This window comes from Trachypithecus francoisi, unplaced genomic scaffold (assembly GCF_009764315.1).
Source record: "Trachypithecus francoisi isolate TF-2019V2 unplaced genomic scaffold, Tfra_2.0 Lachesis_group10, whole genome shotgun sequence".
NCBI lineage: Eukaryota > Metazoa > Chordata > Mammalia > Primates > Cercopithecidae > Trachypithecus > Trachypithecus francoisi.
Window position 1 is genome coordinate 77171357 of NW_022681455.1, and position 20636 is coordinate 77191992.

Here is a 20636-nt window from a genome sequence, read left to right on the forward strand (position 1 = left end):
TTTACAGCCCTAGACCCTGAAAAGTCAGAAGGCTGTCTCATTCTCAACATCATTTTATTACCCAATCTGCTCCCGACATTAAATAAAGCTCCAAAATTTAAATTCCAGCCCTCAAACCCCACAACAGGACTTAATTAACCTCGCCTTCAAGGTGTACAATAATAGAGTAGGGGCAACCAAGTAGCAATGTATTTCTGAGTTGCAATTCCTTGCCTCCACTGTGAGACAAACCCTAGCCATATCTCTAGCACACAAGAACTCCAAACGCCTGAACCGCAGCTGCCAGGAGTTCCTCCAGAACCTCCTCCCCCAGGAGCTTGCTACAAGTGCCAGAAATCTGGCCACTGGGCCAAGGAATGCCCGCAGCCCCAGATTCCTCCTAAGCAGTGTCCTATCTGTGCGGGACCCACTGGAAATCGGACTGTCCAACTCATCTGGCAGTCACTCCCAGAGTCCCTGGAACTCTGGCCCAAGGCTCTGACTGACTCCTTCTCAGATCTTCTCGGCTTAGAGGCTGAAGACTGACACTGTCCCATTGCCTCAGAAGCCTCCTGGACCATCAAAGATACTTTGGGTAACTCTTACAGTGGAGGGTAAGTCCGTCCCCTTCTTAATCAATATGGAGGCTACCCACTCCACATTACCTTCTTTTCAAAGGCCTTTTTCCTTTGCCTCCATAACTGTTGTGGGTATTGATGGCCAGGCTTCTAAACCCCTTAAAACTCCCCAACTCTGGTGCCAACTTGGACAATATTCTTTTAAGCATTCCTTTTTAGTTATCTCCACCTGCCCAACTCCCTTATTAGGTTGAGACATTTTAACTAAATTATCTGCTTCCCTGACTACTCCTGGGCTACAGCCACACCTCATTGCTGCCTTTTTCCCCAGTTCAAAGCCTCCTTCACAACCTCCCCTTCTATCTCCCCACCCTAATCCACAAGTATAGGACTCCTCTACTCCCTCCTTGGCGACCGATCATGCACCCCTTACCATCTCATTAAAACCTAATCACCTTTACCCCAATCAACACCAATATCCCATCCCCAGCACGCTTTAAAAGGAGTAAAGCCTGTTATCACTCACCTGTTACAGCATGGCCTTTAAAAGCCTATAAACTCTCCTTACAATTCCCCTATTTTACCTGTCCAAAAACCGGACAAATCTTACATGTTAGTTCAGGATCTGCACCTTATCAACCAAATTGTCTTGCCTGTCCACCCTGTGGTGCCAAACCCATATACTCTCCTATCCTTAATACCTCCCTCTACAACCCATTATTCTGTTCTGGATCTCAAACATGCTTTCTTTACTATTCCTTGCACCCTTCATCCCAGCCTCTTTTCGCTTTCACTTGGACTGACCCTGACACCCATCAGGCTCAGCAAATTACCTGGGCTGTACTGCCGCAAGCCTTCACGGACAGCCCCATTACTTCGGTCAAGCCCAAATTTCTTCCTCATCTGTTACCTGTCTCGGCATAATTCTTCATGAAAACACACATGCTCTCCCTGCTGATTGTGTCCGGCTAATCTCCTAAACCTGAACCCCTTCTACAAAACAAAAACTTTCCGTACTAGGCATGGTTACTTCCGCCTTTGGATACCTAGTTTTACCATCCTGACTAAACCATTATGTAAACTCACAAAAGCAAACCTAGCTGACCCCATAGATCCTAAATCCTTTTGCCACTCCTCTTTCCATTCCTTAAAAACAGCCCTAGAAGCTGCCCCCATGCTGGCTCTCCCTAACTCATCCCAACCCTTTTCATTACACACAGGCAAAGTACATGGCTGTGCGGTCAAAATTCTTACACAAGAGCTGGGACTGTGCCCTGTAGCCTTTCTGTCCAAACAACTTGACCTTACTGTTTTAGGCTGGCCCCTACTCCCATGATTGTATCTCCCTGATCCACCTGACATTCACTCCATTTCCCTGTATTTCCTTCTTTCCTGTTCCTCACCCTGATGACACTTGGTTTACTGATGGCAGTTCCACCAGGCCTAATCGCCACACACCAGCAAAGGCAGGCTATGCTATAGTATCTTCCACATCTATCCTTGAGGCTACTGCTCTGCCCCACTCCACTACCTCTCAGCAAGCCAAACTCATTGCTTTAACTCGGGCCCTCACTCTTGCAAATGGACTATGCGTCAATATTTATACTGACCCCATATCCTGCACCACCATGCTGTTTTATGGGCTGAAAGGTTTTCTCACTACGCAAGGGTCCTCCATCATTAATGCCTCTTTAATAAAAGCTCTTCTCCAGGCTGCTTTACTTCCAAATGAAGCTGGAGCCATACACTGCAAGGGCCATCAAAAGGCATCAGACCCCATCACTCAGGGCAATGCTTATGCTGATAAGGTAGCTAAAAAAGCAGCTAGCGTTGCAACTTCTATCCTTCACGGCAGATTTTCTCCTTCTCACCTGGTCACTCCCACCTACTGCCCCACTGAAACTTCCACCTATCAATCTCTTCCCAAACAAGGCAAATGGTTCTTGGACCAAGGAAAATATCTCCTTCCAGCCTCACATGCCCATTCTATTCTGTTGTCATTTCATAACCTCTTCCATGTAGGTTACAAGCCGCTAGCCCACCTCTTAGAACCTCTCATTTAATTTCCATCGTGGAAATCTATCCTCAAGGAAATCACTTCTCCGTGTTCCATCTGCTATTCCACTACTCCTCAGGGATTATTCAGGCCCCCTCCCTTCCCTACATATCAAGCTTGGGGATCTACCCCCGCCCAGGACTGGCAAATTGACTTTACTCACATGCCTCAAGTCAGGAAACTAAAATACCTCTGGGTAGACACTTTCACTGGATGGGTAAAGGCCTTTCCCACAGGGTCTGAGAAGGCCACCATGGTCATTTCTTCCCTTCTGTCAGACATACATTCCTCGGTTTGGCCTTCCCACCTCTATGCAGTCTGATAACGGACCAGCCTTTATTAGTCAAATCACCCAAGCAGTTTCTCAGGCTCTTGGTATTTAGTGGCTCCTGGTTTTACCTCAAACTGCCACCCTTAAGTATCTCTTTAAGTGGATAGAAGATCTTCAGTGACAAAGTACACTCCAATACTTTCACCCTGATGAAGTCCTGTTCTTTACTTTTATACTTACTCTTATTCTCATTCCTGTTCTTATGCCACCCTCTACCTCTCCCCAGCTATCTCCACCACACTATCAATCTCATTCACTCTCTCCTAGCCATTTCTAATCCTTCTTTAACAAACAATTGCTGGCTTTGCATTTCTCTTTCCTCCAAATTCAACGAGGCCCTGAACTTACTCACTGCTAAAAAAAGGAGGGGGGGAACTCTGTATATTTTTAAATGAAGAATGTTGTTTTTACCTAAATCAATCTGGCCTGGTATATGACAACATAAAAAAACTTCAAGGATAGAGCTCCAAAACTCGCCAACCAAGCAAATAATTACATTGAACCCCCTTGGACACTGTAGTTGGATGTCCTGGGTACTCCCAGTTCTTAGTCCTTTAATACCTGTTTTTCTCTTTCTCTTATTTGGATGTTGTGTCTTTTGTTTAGTTTCTCAATTCATACAAAACTGCATCCAGGCCATCACCAATAATTCTATATGACAAATGCTCCTTCTCACAACCCCACAATATCACCCCTTACCCCAAAATCTTTCTTCAGTTGCATCTCTCCCACTGGAGGTTCCCATGCCGCCCCTAATCCCGCTCAAAGCAACCCTGAGAAACATTGCCCATTATCTCTCCATACCACCCCCCAAAATTTTCGCCTCCTCAACACTTTACCACTATTTTGTTTTTTCTTATTAATATAAGAAGACAGGAATGTTAGGCCTCTGAGCCCAAGCTAAGCCATCATATCCCCTGTGACCTGCACGTGTACATCCAGATGGCCTGAAGCAACTGAAGATCCACAAAAAAAGTGAAAATAGCCTTAACTGATGACATTCCACCATTGTGATTTATTTCTGCCCCAACCTAACTGATCAATGTACTTTGTAATAGCCCCCACCCTTAGGAAGGTTCTTTATAATCTTCCCCCATCCTTAAGAAGGTTCCTTGTAATTCTCCCTACCCTTGAGAATGTACTTTGTGAGATCCATCCCCCACCCCCAAAACAATGCTCTTAGTTCTATCGCCTATCCCAAAACCTATAAGAACAAATGATAATCCCACTACCCTTTGCTGACTTCTTTTTTGGACTCAGCCTGCCTGCACCCAGGTGAAATGAACAGCCATGTTGCTCACACAAAGCCTGTTTGGTGATCTCTTCACACGGATGCATGAGACACTGACCAGAGACATGACAGTCCTGAGATAATCTCCCCTCTGGCCAGAGAAATGTCAGCCCCAAGATAACCTCCCCTCCAAACAGAGATATTCCAACCCCACAATAAACTTCTCACCCACACAGAAACATTCCAAGCCTGTGATAAGCTCTCTCACCCTAAAACCAAGATATACTCTGTCTGTAAGAGAGAGGGCTCCTGACCGAAATTGGCCAGAAGCCCCTCTCAGGTTTACTCTCCAAAAATAAACCGGTCTTTGACTGTTGAGCTGCTTTTCATGTTTCTTTCCTTTTTTTTTTTTTTTTTTGGTGACATGATCTTGGTTCATTGCAACCTCTTCCTCCCTAGTTCAAGCAATTCTCCTGCCTCAGCCTCCCAAGTAGCTGGGACTACAGGTCCATGCCACCACACCCAGCTAATTTTTGTATTTTTAGTAGAGACAGGGTTTCACCATGTTGGCCAGGATGGTCTCCATCTCTTGACCTCATGATCCACCCACCTCAGCTTCCCAAAGGGCTTGGATTACAGGCATGAGCCACCATGCGTGGATCTTTCCTCTTTTTTTTTTTTTTAAACTCATACAGATCTGGCAGCACAATGCCTAGAATATCACAGGCAGTCAAAATAAGTTTATTGCTATACATGAAGTACAAAATTTCCTCTAAAACCTAGAATTTAGTTGTCTGTAAATGTTAAGTATCTGTAGGTCCATTACTCCTTACTTATTTACTGCTGCCTTCTGGAGAAGGGGAAATTTTGTGAAACTTCACACTTACTGTTTTCTATTATCTCGCCTATGAGGAAACCAAAAGTGCCTGAAAAGTAGCTGAGTAGGAGAAGTTTGATGTAGGCAGAAGTACTTCCAGCAAACACAAAGCTTATCAGGTACACAAAGAGAATGGCAGACCAGCCATACAGTGTGAAGATCAGCATAGTTTCCAGAATGTGGTAATCCGTGACATAAATATCAAATTTGCGGTATTTTATCACTCCCTGAAACACAAAGGGTACAGAGATAAAGGCAAAGTGAAGGGCAAGTGAAAAAAGAAACCAAGCCAAAACATTTAGAGAAGGAAATAGCAAGTCCTGTCTTTATTTAGCATGGAACTAGTCATTAATTAAGTCAATCTGCCTCTTAAAACAAAACATCACTGGTCATTAGAGAAATGCAAATCAAAACCACAATGAGATACCATTTTATGCCAGTTAGAATGGTGATTATTAAAAAGTCAGGAAACAACAGATGCTGGTGAGGCTGTGGAGAAATAGCAATGCTTTTACACTGTTGGTGGGAGTGTAAACCAGTTCAACCACTGCGGAAGACAGTGTGGTGATTCCTCAAGGATCTAGAACCAGAAATACCATTTGATCCAGCAATCCCATTACTGGGTATATACCTAAAGGATTATAAATCATTTTGCTATAAAGACACATGCACATATATGTTTACTGCAGCACTATTTACAATAGCAAAGACTTGGAACCAACCCAAATGCCCATCGATGACAGACTGGATAAAGAAAATGTGGCACATACAAACCATGGAATACTATGCAGCCATAAAAAGGAATGAGTTGATGAGCTTTGCAAGGACATAGATGAAGCTGGAATTCATCATTCTCAGCAAACTAACACAGGAACCAGAAACTAAACACCACATGCTCTTGCTCGTAAGTGGGAGTTGAACAATGAGAATGCATGGACACGTGGAGGGGAACATCACACACTGGGGCCTGTCAGAGGATAGGGAGCAAGGGGAGGGAGAGTATTAGGACAAATACCTAATGCATGCAGGGCTTAAAACTTGGATGATGGGTTGATAGGTGCAGCAAACCACCATGGCACATGTATACCTATGTAACAAAACTGCATGTTCTGCACATGTATCCCAGAACTTAAAGTAGAATAATCAACAAAACAAAAACTTCAGCCCTGGGGATGGGCATTGTAGCTCATGCCTATAATCCCAGCATTTTGGGAGGCTAAGGCTCAGGAGGTGGGGATTGCAGTGTGTTGTGACTGCACCAGTGCACTCCAGCCTGGGTGACAGAGTGAGACCTGTCTCAAACAAAACAAAACAAAACAAAAAATCAAAATCTTATCCTACAAGGATGAAGTAAGTTATTTTTACCTCTTCATCAGAGGGCATTCCAGTGAGCAGAGCCACTACACTTTCCTTTATTATTTTCTTTTCTACTTGGAACAGTTATTGCAATAATACTGGCAAGTTTCCCAGAAAGTAGATTATTTCTCCAAAGACACACTTTCTCCAAACATTTTTTTCTTTGACTACATAACTTACCTATCAGTCTACCCACTGCTATACACCTTTAAACTGGACCTCCAGGTTCTCTTCTACTTCCCCACTTCTCCCTCACATTCACCTAAGCTACTAAATCAGACAGTGGAACACAAAATTAGAATGGATGGTGGTGGTGGAGAGGAACCTGTAGCTGTGAAAAGAAATTTCTGGAAATTTATATCTCATTAGTTAATAGATATCACTTCTCCACAAATGACAAGATGGTCCCTTTGGGCAATTACATGATTATGTAGCAAGACAAGCAAGAAGTAAATAGGAAGATTAAGCTAAGAATAATAATTATATTGACTGATGTTCTTGGTGGTAGTAGCAAAAATAAGAGAAGATTTGCGGGTAATAGATGAATCCAGTCCCTGAAACTATAATTATTTTGTTTGTGACTAAGCATTCTGTAAACCTAAAAGAATAAATAAAATGAAGAAATCAAATAAAAGTTAGAGTGACCTAGGAATTCCTGTGTTCAAAGTCTTATGATCTTTCAATGTCACAAATCATAACCTATTTCAAAGAAAAGCTGAATTCCGGGCTGGGTGCAGTGACTCCTGCCTGTAATCCTGGTACTTTGGGAGGCCAAGGCAGGCGGATCATGAGGTCAGGAGATCAAGACCATCCTGGCTAACACAGTGAAACCCCGTCTCTACTAAAAAAAAAAAAAAAATTAGCTAGGCGTGGTAGCAGGCGACTATAGTCCCAGCTACTCGGGAGGCTGAGGCAGGAGAACGGCGGGAACCCGGGAGGTGGAGCTTGCAGTGAGCCGAGATTGCACCACTGCACACCAGCCTGGGTGACAGAGCAAGACTCCGTCTCAAAACAAAAACAAAACGCTGAATTCCTTGTTGGATAAGTAAGCAACATAGTTGTTCTTGGACAAGAGACTCATGCATTGTGAATATTTAGATTCTACTCAACTTAATCTACAAGTAAAAATGCAAACAAAATTTTCAAGTAAATATTTTAACCTCTTTATTATGAAATATACCACATATTCAGAAAAGTATATATAACATAAATGAATTATCATAATGAATTATCACAAAGCAATTCCCTGGGAAACTACCACAATGCCAATACCCACAGAAGCCTATCAGAAACTCTTCCAATCCCTGTAAAAGTAACCACTATTCCTGGCACTATTAATCTGCTTTCTGTGTCTATGAATTTACCTATTTTGGACATTTTAAGTAAATGGAATCATGTAATATATGGCCTTTTGTCCCTAGCTTATTTCAGTTAGCATAATTTTTTAAGGTTCATGCAAGCTGTAGCAGGTATCAGCATTTCATTCCTGATTATGGTTAAGTAATGTTCCATTGTATTGATATACCATATTTTATTTATCCATTTATGAACATTTGGGACTTTCATTTTCAAGTATTTAAAAAATTGATGTTTGCAGTTCTCTTGGGTATAAATCTAGGAGTGTAATTGCTGAATCATACGGTAATTGTTTAATTTTTGAAGAACCACAAAACTGTTTTACATGACAGTTGAAACATTTTACATTTCTTCTCTTGTTATCCTAATGATTTTTGTTGTAAAGTCTGCTTTGAATATTATTAAAGCTATACTAGCTATCTTTTAAAGAAGCTCTTTCATCATTTTATTTTCAAATTATTTGTGTCAATGAACATAAAGTGAGTCTCTTGTAGGTATCATACAGTTAGATTATGTTTTTGGAATCATTCTACTAATGCCCTACTTTTAATTTGAGTTTAATCCATTTATATTTAATGTAATTACTTATAAGTTTTTCTGTCATTTGGTTATGTATTACATCATTATATTTTTCCATTCATTTATTCTGCCATTTGTGTTGAATAGATATTTTTGAGTGTGCCATTTAATTCTATTGTCTTTTAAGATTCCATGTAGTTGGGTAGTCATATTAGTGGTTGGAAATTACAATAAACATCCTATTCATAACAATACAATTTAGATTAATACTAACTTAATTTCAATATAATACAAATATTTTGTACCTATATAGCTAACCTCTCTGCCTTTTATGCTATTATTATCACAAATTACATCTTTATACATTGTGTGTCTATCGTGATAGATTTATAACTATTGCTTTACACAGATGCCTTTTAAATGAAAAAATATAAGAGCTATAAACAAAAATATATTAATACTGCATTTTACATTTACCTATGTTTTTACTTGTCTGGTATCCTTTATTTCTTCATTTGGATTTGAGTTACTGTCAAGTGTCCTTTCATTTCACACTGAAAAATACTCTTCAGAATTTCTTGTAGGGCATGACTGCTGGCAACAGTCTATTAGTTTTTTTTTTAATTTGGAAATGTAAAATTACTCCTTATTTTCTTTTAATGTAAAAAGAATATTAAACATAAGATTTACATTCTTAATACATTTTTAAGTGTAAAATATATGATTGTTAACTGTAGGTACAATCTTTTACTACAAATCTCTAAGGCTTATTCATCTTGTTTGAGTGAAACTTTATGGTCACCGATTAGTAACTTTCCATTATCCTATTCTCCAAGCCCCTAGCAGCCACCATTCAACTATTTGATTTTATACATTTGACTATTTTTGATATATCATGTAAGTGGAATCATGAAATATTTGACTTTCTGTGATTGCTTTATTTTACTTAGCATAATGTCCTCAAGATTCATCCATATTGTAGCAAATGTCACAGTCATCTTATTTTTTTGTTTGTTTTTTTTTTTGAGAGATGGAGTCTCATTCTGTCACCCATGTTGGAGTGCAATGGCGCGATCTCGGCTCACTGCAACTTCCACCTCCTGGGTTCAAGCGATTCTCCTGCCTCAGTTTCCCAAGTAGCTGGGACTACAGGCATGTGCCACCACATCCAGCTAATTTTTGTATTTTTTAGTAGAGACAGGGTTTCACTGGATGTTGGCCAGGCTGGTCTCAAACTCCTGACCTCAGGTGATCCACCCACCTTGGCCTTCCAAAATGCTGGGATTATAGGCGTGAGCCACTGTGCCCAGCCAGAATCATCTTATTTTTTAAGTCTGAATAATATTCTATTGTATGTATATACCACATTTTCTTTATCCATTCATCTGCTGATGAATGTTTAGGCTTTTTTTTTTTTTTTCACATTTTAGCTATTATGAATAGTGTTCAGTGAATTAGGAGTGATGGTAGATCTTTGAGATCCTGATTTGAACTCTTTTTGATAAATAATCAGAAATAGGGTTGTCTGATAATATGGTAGTTCTATTTTTAATATTCTGAGGAACCACCACATTGTTTTTCATAGCAGGGGCACCATTTTGCATTCCCACCAAGAGTTGGCAAGGGTTCCAATTTGTACAAACTTTACCAATACTAGTTATCTTTTTATAAAATCTTTTTTTAAAAAAAAAGTCATCGTAATAGATGTGAGGTGATTATCTCATGGTTTTGACTTGCATTTCCCTGATGACTAGGAAAATCGAGCAAATGTTCATATACCTGTTGACCATTTATATCTTCTCCTGAGAAAAATCTGTTCAATTCCTTTGCCCATTTTTAAATTAGGTTATTTTTTGCGATTGAGTTGGAAGAGTTCCTTATATATTTTGGATATTAACCCCTTTTAAGAGGTATGATTTATAAATATTTCCTCCCATTCTGTAGATTTTTCTCTTGACTCTACTGATTGCTTCCTTTACTATGCAGAAGCTTTTTAGTTTGATGTAATCCCAATTTTCTATTTTTGCTTTTGTTGCCCGTGCTTTTGGGGTCATAAAAAAGAATGTTTCCCCTATGTTTTCTTCTAGTAGCTTTATAGCTTCAGGACTTACATTTAAGTCTTCATTATATTTTAAGTTGATACCTGTATATGGTGTGAAATAAGGGTCTAAATGGATTCTTTTGCATGTGGATATCCAGATTTCCCAACACAATGTATTGAAGAGACTGTTCTTTCCCCATCTTTCCCCATTGTGTGTTCTTGTCACCTTTGTAAAAAATTAACTGATGGTAAATGCATGAGTTTATTTCTGTACTCTATTTTTTCCATTAGTCTATATTTCTATTTTTATGCAAAGAAGTTACTTTTTAAACTAAGAATATGGTAAAGTTTCTACCACCAGACTTTTGCAATGTGTTTTCCAAGATAATAAGCAAAGACGGTTTATTGACAAGAGCTAGATTTCATAACCATTAGAATAGTAATTTTCCAAGAGGTACAAAAGGAAAACAAATCCTCAAGGAACTTCATTTCACACTCACCATTACTAAGCAGCAGGAAGCAAAGAAGATGATGAAATCCCACAATAGGGCAGAAAGCCAGTACACAATGACAGAGACACCACTCACAAACTGGATGTGCTTCGCCTTAGTGGTTCTCTCAGTCACTGTCAGGAGACAAAAACCACTGATCAAAAGAGCCATGCCAAATTGTAAATGTATGGCCAATTTTTGTCCACTTTGAAGCCTACAAAAGAAGACATATCAGGAAATCAACACAGCAGAAAATACAGATTTCAATCAATAGCTATTTTTATCATATAAATGTAATCAGATAAAGTGGAAAGAATGTATTTAAAGAGTAAAATTGAATTCAAATGAAAAGAATAACATACTCTTCACTGTTTTCAACATCAGGGGGTGGCTGAGGTTTATTGGAGACTGTTAAGGAAGCATTGGCTCCAGAAAGTGACTTGAAAAGAATGTTGTCTAACACTGCCAGGGCCACAGATGGTGAATGATATGCTTCATTGTTGAACAGAGCAGTAAGCATTACCATATTTGCCTCCGACTCAATAGAAAGTGCAATGATACATAAACGAATACAATCTTTTGTTTCCCTCAAGTACTTCAGTAGGTCACCTAGGATGAGAAAACAATATTGGTCAGTGTGTCCACAATACAGATAACCTATAATATATGCCAGAGAAGAGGAACAGGTAATTTTACTTCTCGTCACCTTCAATTTTCCCATAATGACTACTTCAAACATTTGCGGTTCCCCTCCAGCACTTTACTTCATCATTAATTCCAAGCTCTCTCACTTCATAGCCTATATCCTAAACTACTACTTCATTGAGAAAACATAGACTCTCTCAACTTACTTATCTATCTTATACTGATTTATAAGTGTTTTCATTTATAGCTTTGCTAATCTTACAGCAGACAAAACCTTCCTCTGGAAAGCATAGAAGCTAACTAAAAACACTTAAAAATATCACCTCATTAAGGATATTAGACATCTAGGAAAACCATCAACATTTGGCAAGAATGGAAATGCACTGAGATGAGTCCAACATTCTACATTCTTTTTTTTTTTTGAGGCCTTTATAGATTTGTAAATGGTAGAGGTACCTTAGTAAATCCTCAGGCTCTCTGTGGGGCTCAAGAAGGGTAATACCCTCACAGAAATAGTGAGTAAGAAATAAACCAATTCTTTCTTTAAGAGATCGGGTCTCACTGTGTTTCCCAGGCTGGAGTGCAGTGGGAAATATTCACAGGCATGATAATAGTACACTACAGTCTCAAATTCCTAGGCTCGTGTGACCCTCCCCTGTAAGTCTCCCAAGCAGCTGGGACTACAGACCCTTGCCACCATGCCCAGCTTAATAGACACATTCTTATAAAAATTTAAACCCAGCCTCAAATTACTTTAATCCATGACTGGATTTAGATCTTTCCTTAATCTTACTGCCTGCCAGAAGTAAAACTGAATCTCCTCTGGAGAAGATAATCTCATGCAGAATCTTTATAATTTTCATACACAATATCTGGCATTGAATTAAGAAATTATCAATTACACTAAGAAAGAGAACCAAGAGAAAGCACAGACAATAGAAACAGATTCATTGATGACCCAGGTAGCAAAGATAGAGAATTTACCAGAGAAATGGAGTCCATAGAAATAACCAAATGTTCATGTCAGAATTAAAAAACACATTAATTACAATTAAGAAGTTAATATATAACTATAGTGGGTTGAGCACAAATAAAGTGTAGGTCAGGGCACTGGAAGACAAGTGATTAGAATACCCAGACAAAAGCACAGTGGATGGAAAACAAGAGAGAAGACACATATCACCGATGTCAGGAAGGAAACAGAGAAAATCACTACCCATCATGCAGACATAAAAAGGATGATAAAGGAATTCTATGGTTAACTCTACACCAATGTCATGGATAATTTTATGGATCCACTTGACTGGGTTGAGGGATACCCAGGTAGCTGGTGAGGCATTATCTCTGGGCATGTCTGTGAGGGTGTTTCCAGACGAGATTAGCATTTGAATCAGTAGACTGACTAAAGCGCCTCACCAATGTGAGTGGCCATCACCCAATCCATTGAGGGACTAAACAGAACAAAAGGGTGAAAAAAGGGCAACTTTTTTCTCTTCATGAAAGAAAATGTGCCATCTATTTTCTCCTGCCCTTAGACATTAGCACTCCTGATTCCCAGACTTTTGGGCTCTGGGACTTATATCAGTGGCCACCTTGGTTCCCAGGCCTTTGGCCTTAGACTGAATTACTGGCTTCCTGGGTATACAGCTTGCATAGAGCATATTATGGGACTTCTTGGCCTCTATAATCACATGAGCCAATTCCTCTAATAAATATTTTCTTTATACATTTCTCTCTCTCTCTCTCTGCCTCTGCCTCTTGCTGTCTCTCTCTCTATATATACATATATACACACACACACACATATATACATGTATCCTGCAACTTTGATGAACTCATTTATTAGTTCTAGAAATTTTTCTTGTTTGTTCTTTGGGATTCTCTATGTAGACAATCAAATCATCTGCAAATAAGAGCAATTTTCTTTCTTTGTGATCTGTATGCCTTTTGTTTCCCATATATATATATATATCTCCTGTTGGTTCTGCTTTTCTAAAGAACTCTAATACAACACATAGATTTGATGACTTAGATGAAAGGGACCATTTCTTCAAAACGTACAACTACGACAACTCAATATGAAGTAGATCATTGAATAGCAATAATTATTAAGAAAATGTAATTCTCAACTAAAAATTCCATAAAAAAGAAGTCTCCAGGCCCCAATATTTTCACTGAAGAATCATATCAAATGCTTAAAGAAGAATAAGCACTAATTAGACACAACATATTTTAGGAAACAGAATCAGGAACATTTCTCAATTTAGTTTATAATGAAACCACACCAAGACAGTACAACAAAAGTAAACTACAGATAAATATCCTTTATGAATATAGATGCAAAACTCCTTAACAAAATATTAGCCAACAGAATTCAACAATATATACAAAGAATTATGCACCATGACCAACTGGAATCTATTCCAGGAATACAAGGCTGGTTCAGTGTTTGAATATCAATTAATGTCACCCTCCATATTAATAGACTAACAAGGAAAACTTACATAATTATACAAATCTGTGCAGAAAAAATTTTTGAGAAAACTCAATAAGCACTCACGATATTTAAAAAAAAAAACAAAACAAAACCACTGAGCAAAATAGGAGTAGAGCAGAACTTCTTTAACTTTATATAAAGCATCTAAAAAATTCCTTACCGCTAACATTATACTTAGTGGAGAAAGACTGTATACCTTTTTTCTTAACATTGGAGCAAAGAAAAACAATCAATCTCACTACTCTGATTCAATATAGTGATGGAAGTTCTATCCAGTGTAATAAGGCATAAATGGGAACCAAAAGGCATACAGATCACAAAGAAAGAAAATTGCTCTTATTTGCAGATGATGTGATTGTCTACACAGAGAATCCCAAGGAACCAACAAGAAAAATTTCTAGAATAAATGAGTTCATCAAAGTTGCAGGATACATGATAACCATATAAGAATAAAAAATAATTATATGCTAGAATAAACATCTGGATACCAAAATTAAAAGGGTAATACCATTTACATTAACTGAAAAATGAAATATTTAGGCATAAATTAACAACCCATATGCAGGACTTGTATGCTGAAAACTACAAGCGCTGATGAAAGAAATAAAAGTTCTAAATCAATAAAGGGACATCCTATGTTCATGGATTCAAAGACTATACTCAGTAAAGATGTCAATTTTCTTCAATTTACTATACAGATTTAATCCAATTTCTGGCAAATTTCCAAGTTTTTATGTAGGTATAGACAAACTTATTTCAAAATGTATATGGAGGAGCAAAGGAACTAAAATAGCCAAAACAACTTTTAAAAACAAGAATAAAGTGGGAGGAACCAGTCTACCAGATTTCAAGTGTGGCATTGGTTGAAGGAATAGATACATAGATTATTGGAATAGAATAGAAAACCCCAAAATAGACCCAAACATGGCCAACTCTTTTTTGATAAAGGTACAAAATAATTAAATGAATATCATCATTCAGTAATGGAGCAATTGCTGCCGGAGCAATTGGAGATGCACAGGCACAAAAGTTAACCTTGACTCAGATATCACACTTTATGCTAAAATTAAGTCAAAGTAGATAATAAATGTAAAATGTAAAGCTATAAAACTTTTAGAAAACTGTAAATCTTTTTAGGAGAAAATCTTTAAGATTTAGGGCTAGGTGGAGAGTTCTTAGACTTGACATCAAAAGCATGATCAGTAAAAGAAAAAAAATACATTAAACTTTATAAAAATTAAGAAATTTTGCCCTGAAAAAAAATTGTTAGGGTGATGATAATCTACAGCATGAGAGAAAACAATTTTAAAAACTGTTTAAAACTCTATAGTAAAAAAAACACCAAAAATTAAACTAAAAAATAGGGAAAATTGATAAACACACATTTCACCGGAGATGATGTTCAAATGGAAAATAAGCACATGAAAGGATGTAGAAATGCAAGTCAGGGAAAGGTAAGTTAAAACTACAGTGATATACCACTACTCACTTATCACAACGGCCAAAACAAAAATAGTGACAACACCAAATGCTGGTGAATATGCAGAGAAACTGGATCACTCATACATTGCTGAGGGAAATGTAAAATGACACAGTCACTCTGGAAAGCAACTAGGTAGTTTTTTAGAAAACTAAACATGCAACAGCCCTGTTGCTAGAAAAAATTTTAAAAGAAGCTATGCTCAGTGTTCCCCTTACTTGTTCTTACTTGTTGCAAGTAATAAAAATCTCCTTGTTGAGTTTCCTAGACAGCAAAAGACAATTGTCTGTAAACAGACAATCCACAGAACGGGAGAAGATTTTTGCAAACTATTTGCATCCAACAAAGATCTACTATCCAGCACCTACAAAGAATTTAAACAAATTTACAAGAAAAAAACAACCTCATAAAAAAGAGGGCCAATGACATGAACAGACTTTGCAAAAGACAACTGGCCAATGATCATATAAAGAAAAGCTCAACATCACTGATCATTAGAGAAATGCAAATCAAAACCACAATGAGTTACCATCTCACACCAGTCAGAAGAGCTATTATTATTATAATTAGCTTTTTATTTTATTTATTCATTTGCTTATTTTTATTTTTTAAGTTTGGGGGTACATGTGCAGGATGTGCAGGTTTGTTGAATAGGTAAATGTGTGCCATGGTGGTTTGCTGCACTTATCAACCCATCACCTAGGTATTAAGCTCAGCCTGCATTAGCTGTTTTTCCTAATGCTCTTCCCCCGCATCCTCCAACAGGCCCCAGTGCATGTTTTTCCCCTCCCTGTGTCCATGTATTGTTCAGCTCCCACTTATAAGTGAGAACATGAGGTGTTTTCTGTTCCTGCACTAGTTTGCTGAGGATAATGGCTTCCAGCTTCATCCATCTCCTTACAAAGGACATTTCTTTTTATAGCTACATAGTATTCCATGGTATATATGTACCACATTTTCCTTATCCAATCTATCATTGATGGGCATTTGGGTAGATTCCATGTCTACACATACATGTGCAAGTATCTTTACAACAGAATGATTTATATTCCTTTGGATATATACCCAGTAATGGAATTGCAGGGTCCAATGGTATTTCCAGTTCTAAATCTTTGAGGAATCACCACACTGTCTTCTACAATGGTTGAACGAATTTACATTCCCACCAACAGTGTAAAAGTGTTCCTATTTCTCTACAACCTCACCAGCATCTGTTTCTTGACTTTTAAGAATAGCTATCATTTAAAAAGTAAAAAACAAACAAACAAACAAAAAACAAAACACACATATGCTGGTGAGGTTGCAGAGAAAAAGGAATGCTTATACACTGTTGGTGGGAGTGTAAATTAGTTCAGCTACTGTGGAAGAGAGTGTGGTGATTCTTCAGACTTAAAGACAGAAATATAGTTAGACCCAGCAATCCCATTACTGGGTGTATACCCAAAGGAATACACACAATTCTATTATAAAGACACATGCATGTGTATGTTCATTGCAACACTATTCACAATAGCAATGACATGGAGTCAACCCAAATGCCATCAATAATAGACTGGATAAAGAAAATGTGGTATATGTACACTGTGCAATACTATGCAGCCATAAAAAGGAATGAGGTCATGCCCTTTGCAGGGACATGGATGGAGCTGGAGGCCATCACTCTTAGCAAACTAACATGGGAACAGAAAACCAAATACCACATGTTCTCACTTATAAGTTGGAGCTAAATGAGGAGAACACATGGACACATAGAGGGGCACAACATATACTGGGGCCTACGGGAGGGTGGAGGGTGGGAGGAGGGAGAGGATCAGGAAAAATAACTAATGGATACTAGGCTTAATATCTGGGTGATGAAGTAATCTGTACAACCCCCATGATACAAGTTTAACTGTGTAACAAGGTAAACTTGTATCTTTACTTGTTGTCTCTTTACATAAGATTTACTGACCTCTGCTATAATATGTTAAATAAAACATTTACAGTTTGGCTTTAGATAAAATAAAACACAAAAATCTTAGTTCATGTACCCATGAACTTAAAAGTTAAAAAATAAATAAATAAATTTAAAAATCTGAAAAAATGAGGGCATTCTTTGACTTGAATATAACTGTCTCTGAGACATTTGTGACTAACAGGGGAAGGATAGAGTGGGTAGCCAACCACTATAGTTAAGACCTTCTTTGGAAGTAACACAAGAAGATCATCTCTGAGAGCAGTTCTTTTTTTTTTCCCTCAGTGAGCTTTACCTCGTACTTCCTGAGGTCTTTGGTTGTCAGACTTGAGCATACTCTTAAGGCGTTCTGAGAGAGCCGCAGTCAAATCAGAAGCCCCAGAAATAGAAAAGGGCACAATGGTTTGACCATATTGACTCAACTCCATTTGCCTAATCATTTCACGCTGTGAAGAAGTTTTACTAGAACTTAAAAGAAAGGCAAGGGAGCCTATGAGTCCCAGTATCTGTAACAAAAGCAGTTTCCAGTTGCGCCAGTTGAACATCACCCTCTTTACGAACATGGCATAGAACTGCTGGCTGTAGAGGAAACACTAAGGAAAAATGAGAAAAACATAACAATAGTTATAGACTTAAACATGCCATTCATGTTGAACTCCATTAAGACGAATGCTTTGAAATTCTGTGGTATGAACATATACAAGTTTTATATTACAAACACATAAAGTTTATAGAAGTAAGTACTTGGAATAGAACCTAAGCGTCATATGACAGGACACAACTGTATGATCAATCTTTTCTTTGTATGAGGCAGGGGTCAACAAACTATGGCCCTATGGCCTGTTTTTATAAACAAAGTTTTATTGGAACACAGCGATGCCCATTTATTTCTGTATTTTCATGGTTGTTTTTGTACTATAATGACAGACTTGAGTAATTGTGAAAGACACCAGATGGCCTGCTAAGCCTTCAATATTTGTTGTCTCTTTACATAAGGTTTACTGACCTCTGCTGTAATATATTAAAATAAAATGTTTACAGTTTGGCTTTAGATATAACACACAAAAATCTTAGAAGGATGATTTTCCTCAGACTCCTGATAGCCAAGAAAACTAGGGTGCTTTATAGAAGGAGTAGATGATTATAAGAAGAATGAAGAAAATATTTGGCAACTCAGAATTCCAATGTGAAGGATCATACTAATTAGGGAACCATCCCTTAGACAATAACAATTCCCAATAGGAAAACTTAGAATACTTAAAATAGTGTGCATATTGAATTATTAAAAATCAGGCTCACTAGTACCCTTAACTTAGCCTCAATAAACCAACACATTTTGTGGTTACTGATTTGAAAAGAAATGAATTCTAAAACAGAAAAAAAGGATGGAGGAATAACAATGGTGAAAGCAAACCACTGATATCTTATCTAAAACCTATCATTTCTGCATTAGAAAACGGATTAGGAAGCGGCACAGACTGCTTGCCATCTGATCGACGAAGTGTACCTCTTGCACTCCAACCATATCTACACCAGGTTTCTTGGTAAAGGTGCTTACCCCAGTATTAAAGTTAATAGTAGGGCTTTCATTCAGGGTGGGAGGATCTGCTCCCTCAACATTTCTTGATATGTTCTTATTCTGGTTCCTGTTGGATGCTTGGCCCATTTGGGAGGAAGACTTCATAGCTTCAATTTCTGTTTGTGACTCTTCCGTGTAACCGACCCTACATAAAAAAGCACAAAGTATTTCATTTCAATCTTACTCCAAAGTATCCTGTTTGAAGAATGTGAGTTGCAGCCCCCAATTCAGAAGGCTCCTTGGTGTGCTCATTGCCTGGCAGAAATCATTACTTGGAAGCAACATGGTACTTGTGGTAGAGCAATGGTTCCCAAACATGCCCCGTTGCCCTTAAATTTCTATTGGATGAAACCTGAAAGTCTGGAGAACTTACAAAGGGAACTAAGACATGTTCTTTTCCCTCCAGAGATTTTCTTTTCCCTATACATTGTCACTCACTTGAAGAAGACTTCTTCCATGGTAGTGACAGAGGCACCAACGCTAGAAATGCCCAGGTTTTCTTGTTCTTGTTCCAGAGCAGTAAACAGAGCTTCAAAACTAGGAGTAGAAGAGGAACAGAAAAAGCTAGCACCAAACCAGATGATTTTCATATTTATGTCTTTTTCTTCTAAGATAATTTCCTCTCAGCAGTAGGGAATATGTAGATCATTTTACATTTCAATGCTTATTAAGAGTTTATGCCTCTGGTAAATCAGAAAGGTGGGACAAATGGAGAGAAAGAGACTAGCAAATTGCTATAGCAATTTATTCTCTGAATTTTGTACAGTGCACCCATATCAATTTCATACTTAAAGTAAAAGAGAAAAAGAAAATATGGTGAATCCACTCTACTTAGTTCTTGGATACCCATATTGTTAGTCTTCTAAGACAAGGATCAGGAGACTGTAGATATGTTAATATCTCTAGTCATGAGTTAACTTATCATGAACATGAGCTAACTTATTATGTACATATATGCTATGGTTCCTATTACTCAGTAAATATTAAAAAAAGAAAGAAAATCATACACAATAAAAAAATACTAAAAAATAGAAAATGAAGTAAGTGCAGTAAAACTTAAAGACTTAGAGGGAATTATGTGATTAAATGTCCAGAAAAGTCTATGGAAGTTGAGCCAGATACAATGTGGAGACATCAAGTCTTTTAAAGAATGGTCTTCCCGGGAAGACATTACAGAATGTTGTGTTCAAACGATTATCTTTTTCAGAAACCTCCAGTTCTCAAATCTGTCTCGAACCTTCAGTTCTCAAATCTATCTCTATCCATTTCCAGTGAAGGTCAGTTGAACCTGTCTTTGCACACACTCAGTGTTAGGGGAATTAAAAATTTCCTTTTAGAAAATCTATCAAACTTGCCTCCATATTCAAGCTTACATTCTATCTAGTTTTGCACATTAGTTCCAATCTTACACCTTGGGGTTATTTAATCCATCTGTGTGACAGCCAGTCTTTGACATATTTTAAGTCCATTTTCTCCTGCATTTCTTCATTTCCAATATATGACTTCTCTACTGGGATTCACTCATATTTTCTTCTTTTTCATTTTTAAATTTGGGCTGAGTATGGTGGCTCATGCCTGTAATACTAGCACTTTGGGAGGCCAAAGTGGAAGGACTGCTTGAAGCCAGGAGGTTGAGACCAGCCTACGCAAAATAGTGAGACCTCAT

The 20636-nt window shown here is 38.0% G+C and overlaps 1 protein-coding gene across 1 annotated transcript in view; it reads right to left on the bottom strand.

Annotated features, from left to right (window-relative positions):
• Positions 1-20636, bottom strand: part of LOC117087517 (ATP-binding cassette sub-family A member 3-like) — a 111546-nt gene that overhangs the window by 54750 nt on the left and 36160 nt on the right. Inside the window, exons 10-15 of the mRNA XM_033217787.1 lie at positions 19409-19507; positions 18950-19115; positions 17687-17984; positions 11178-11424; positions 10825-11029; positions 5063-5279 (exon numbers count right to left, since the gene is read on the bottom strand). Of these exons, the coding sequence (XP_033073678.1) occupies positions 5063-5279; positions 10825-11029; positions 11178-11424; positions 17687-17984; positions 18950-19115; positions 19409-19507 (1232 nt within the window). The remainder of the gene's footprint in view (positions 1-5062; positions 5280-10824; positions 11030-11177; positions 11425-17686; positions 17985-18949; positions 19116-19408; positions 19508-20636) is intronic.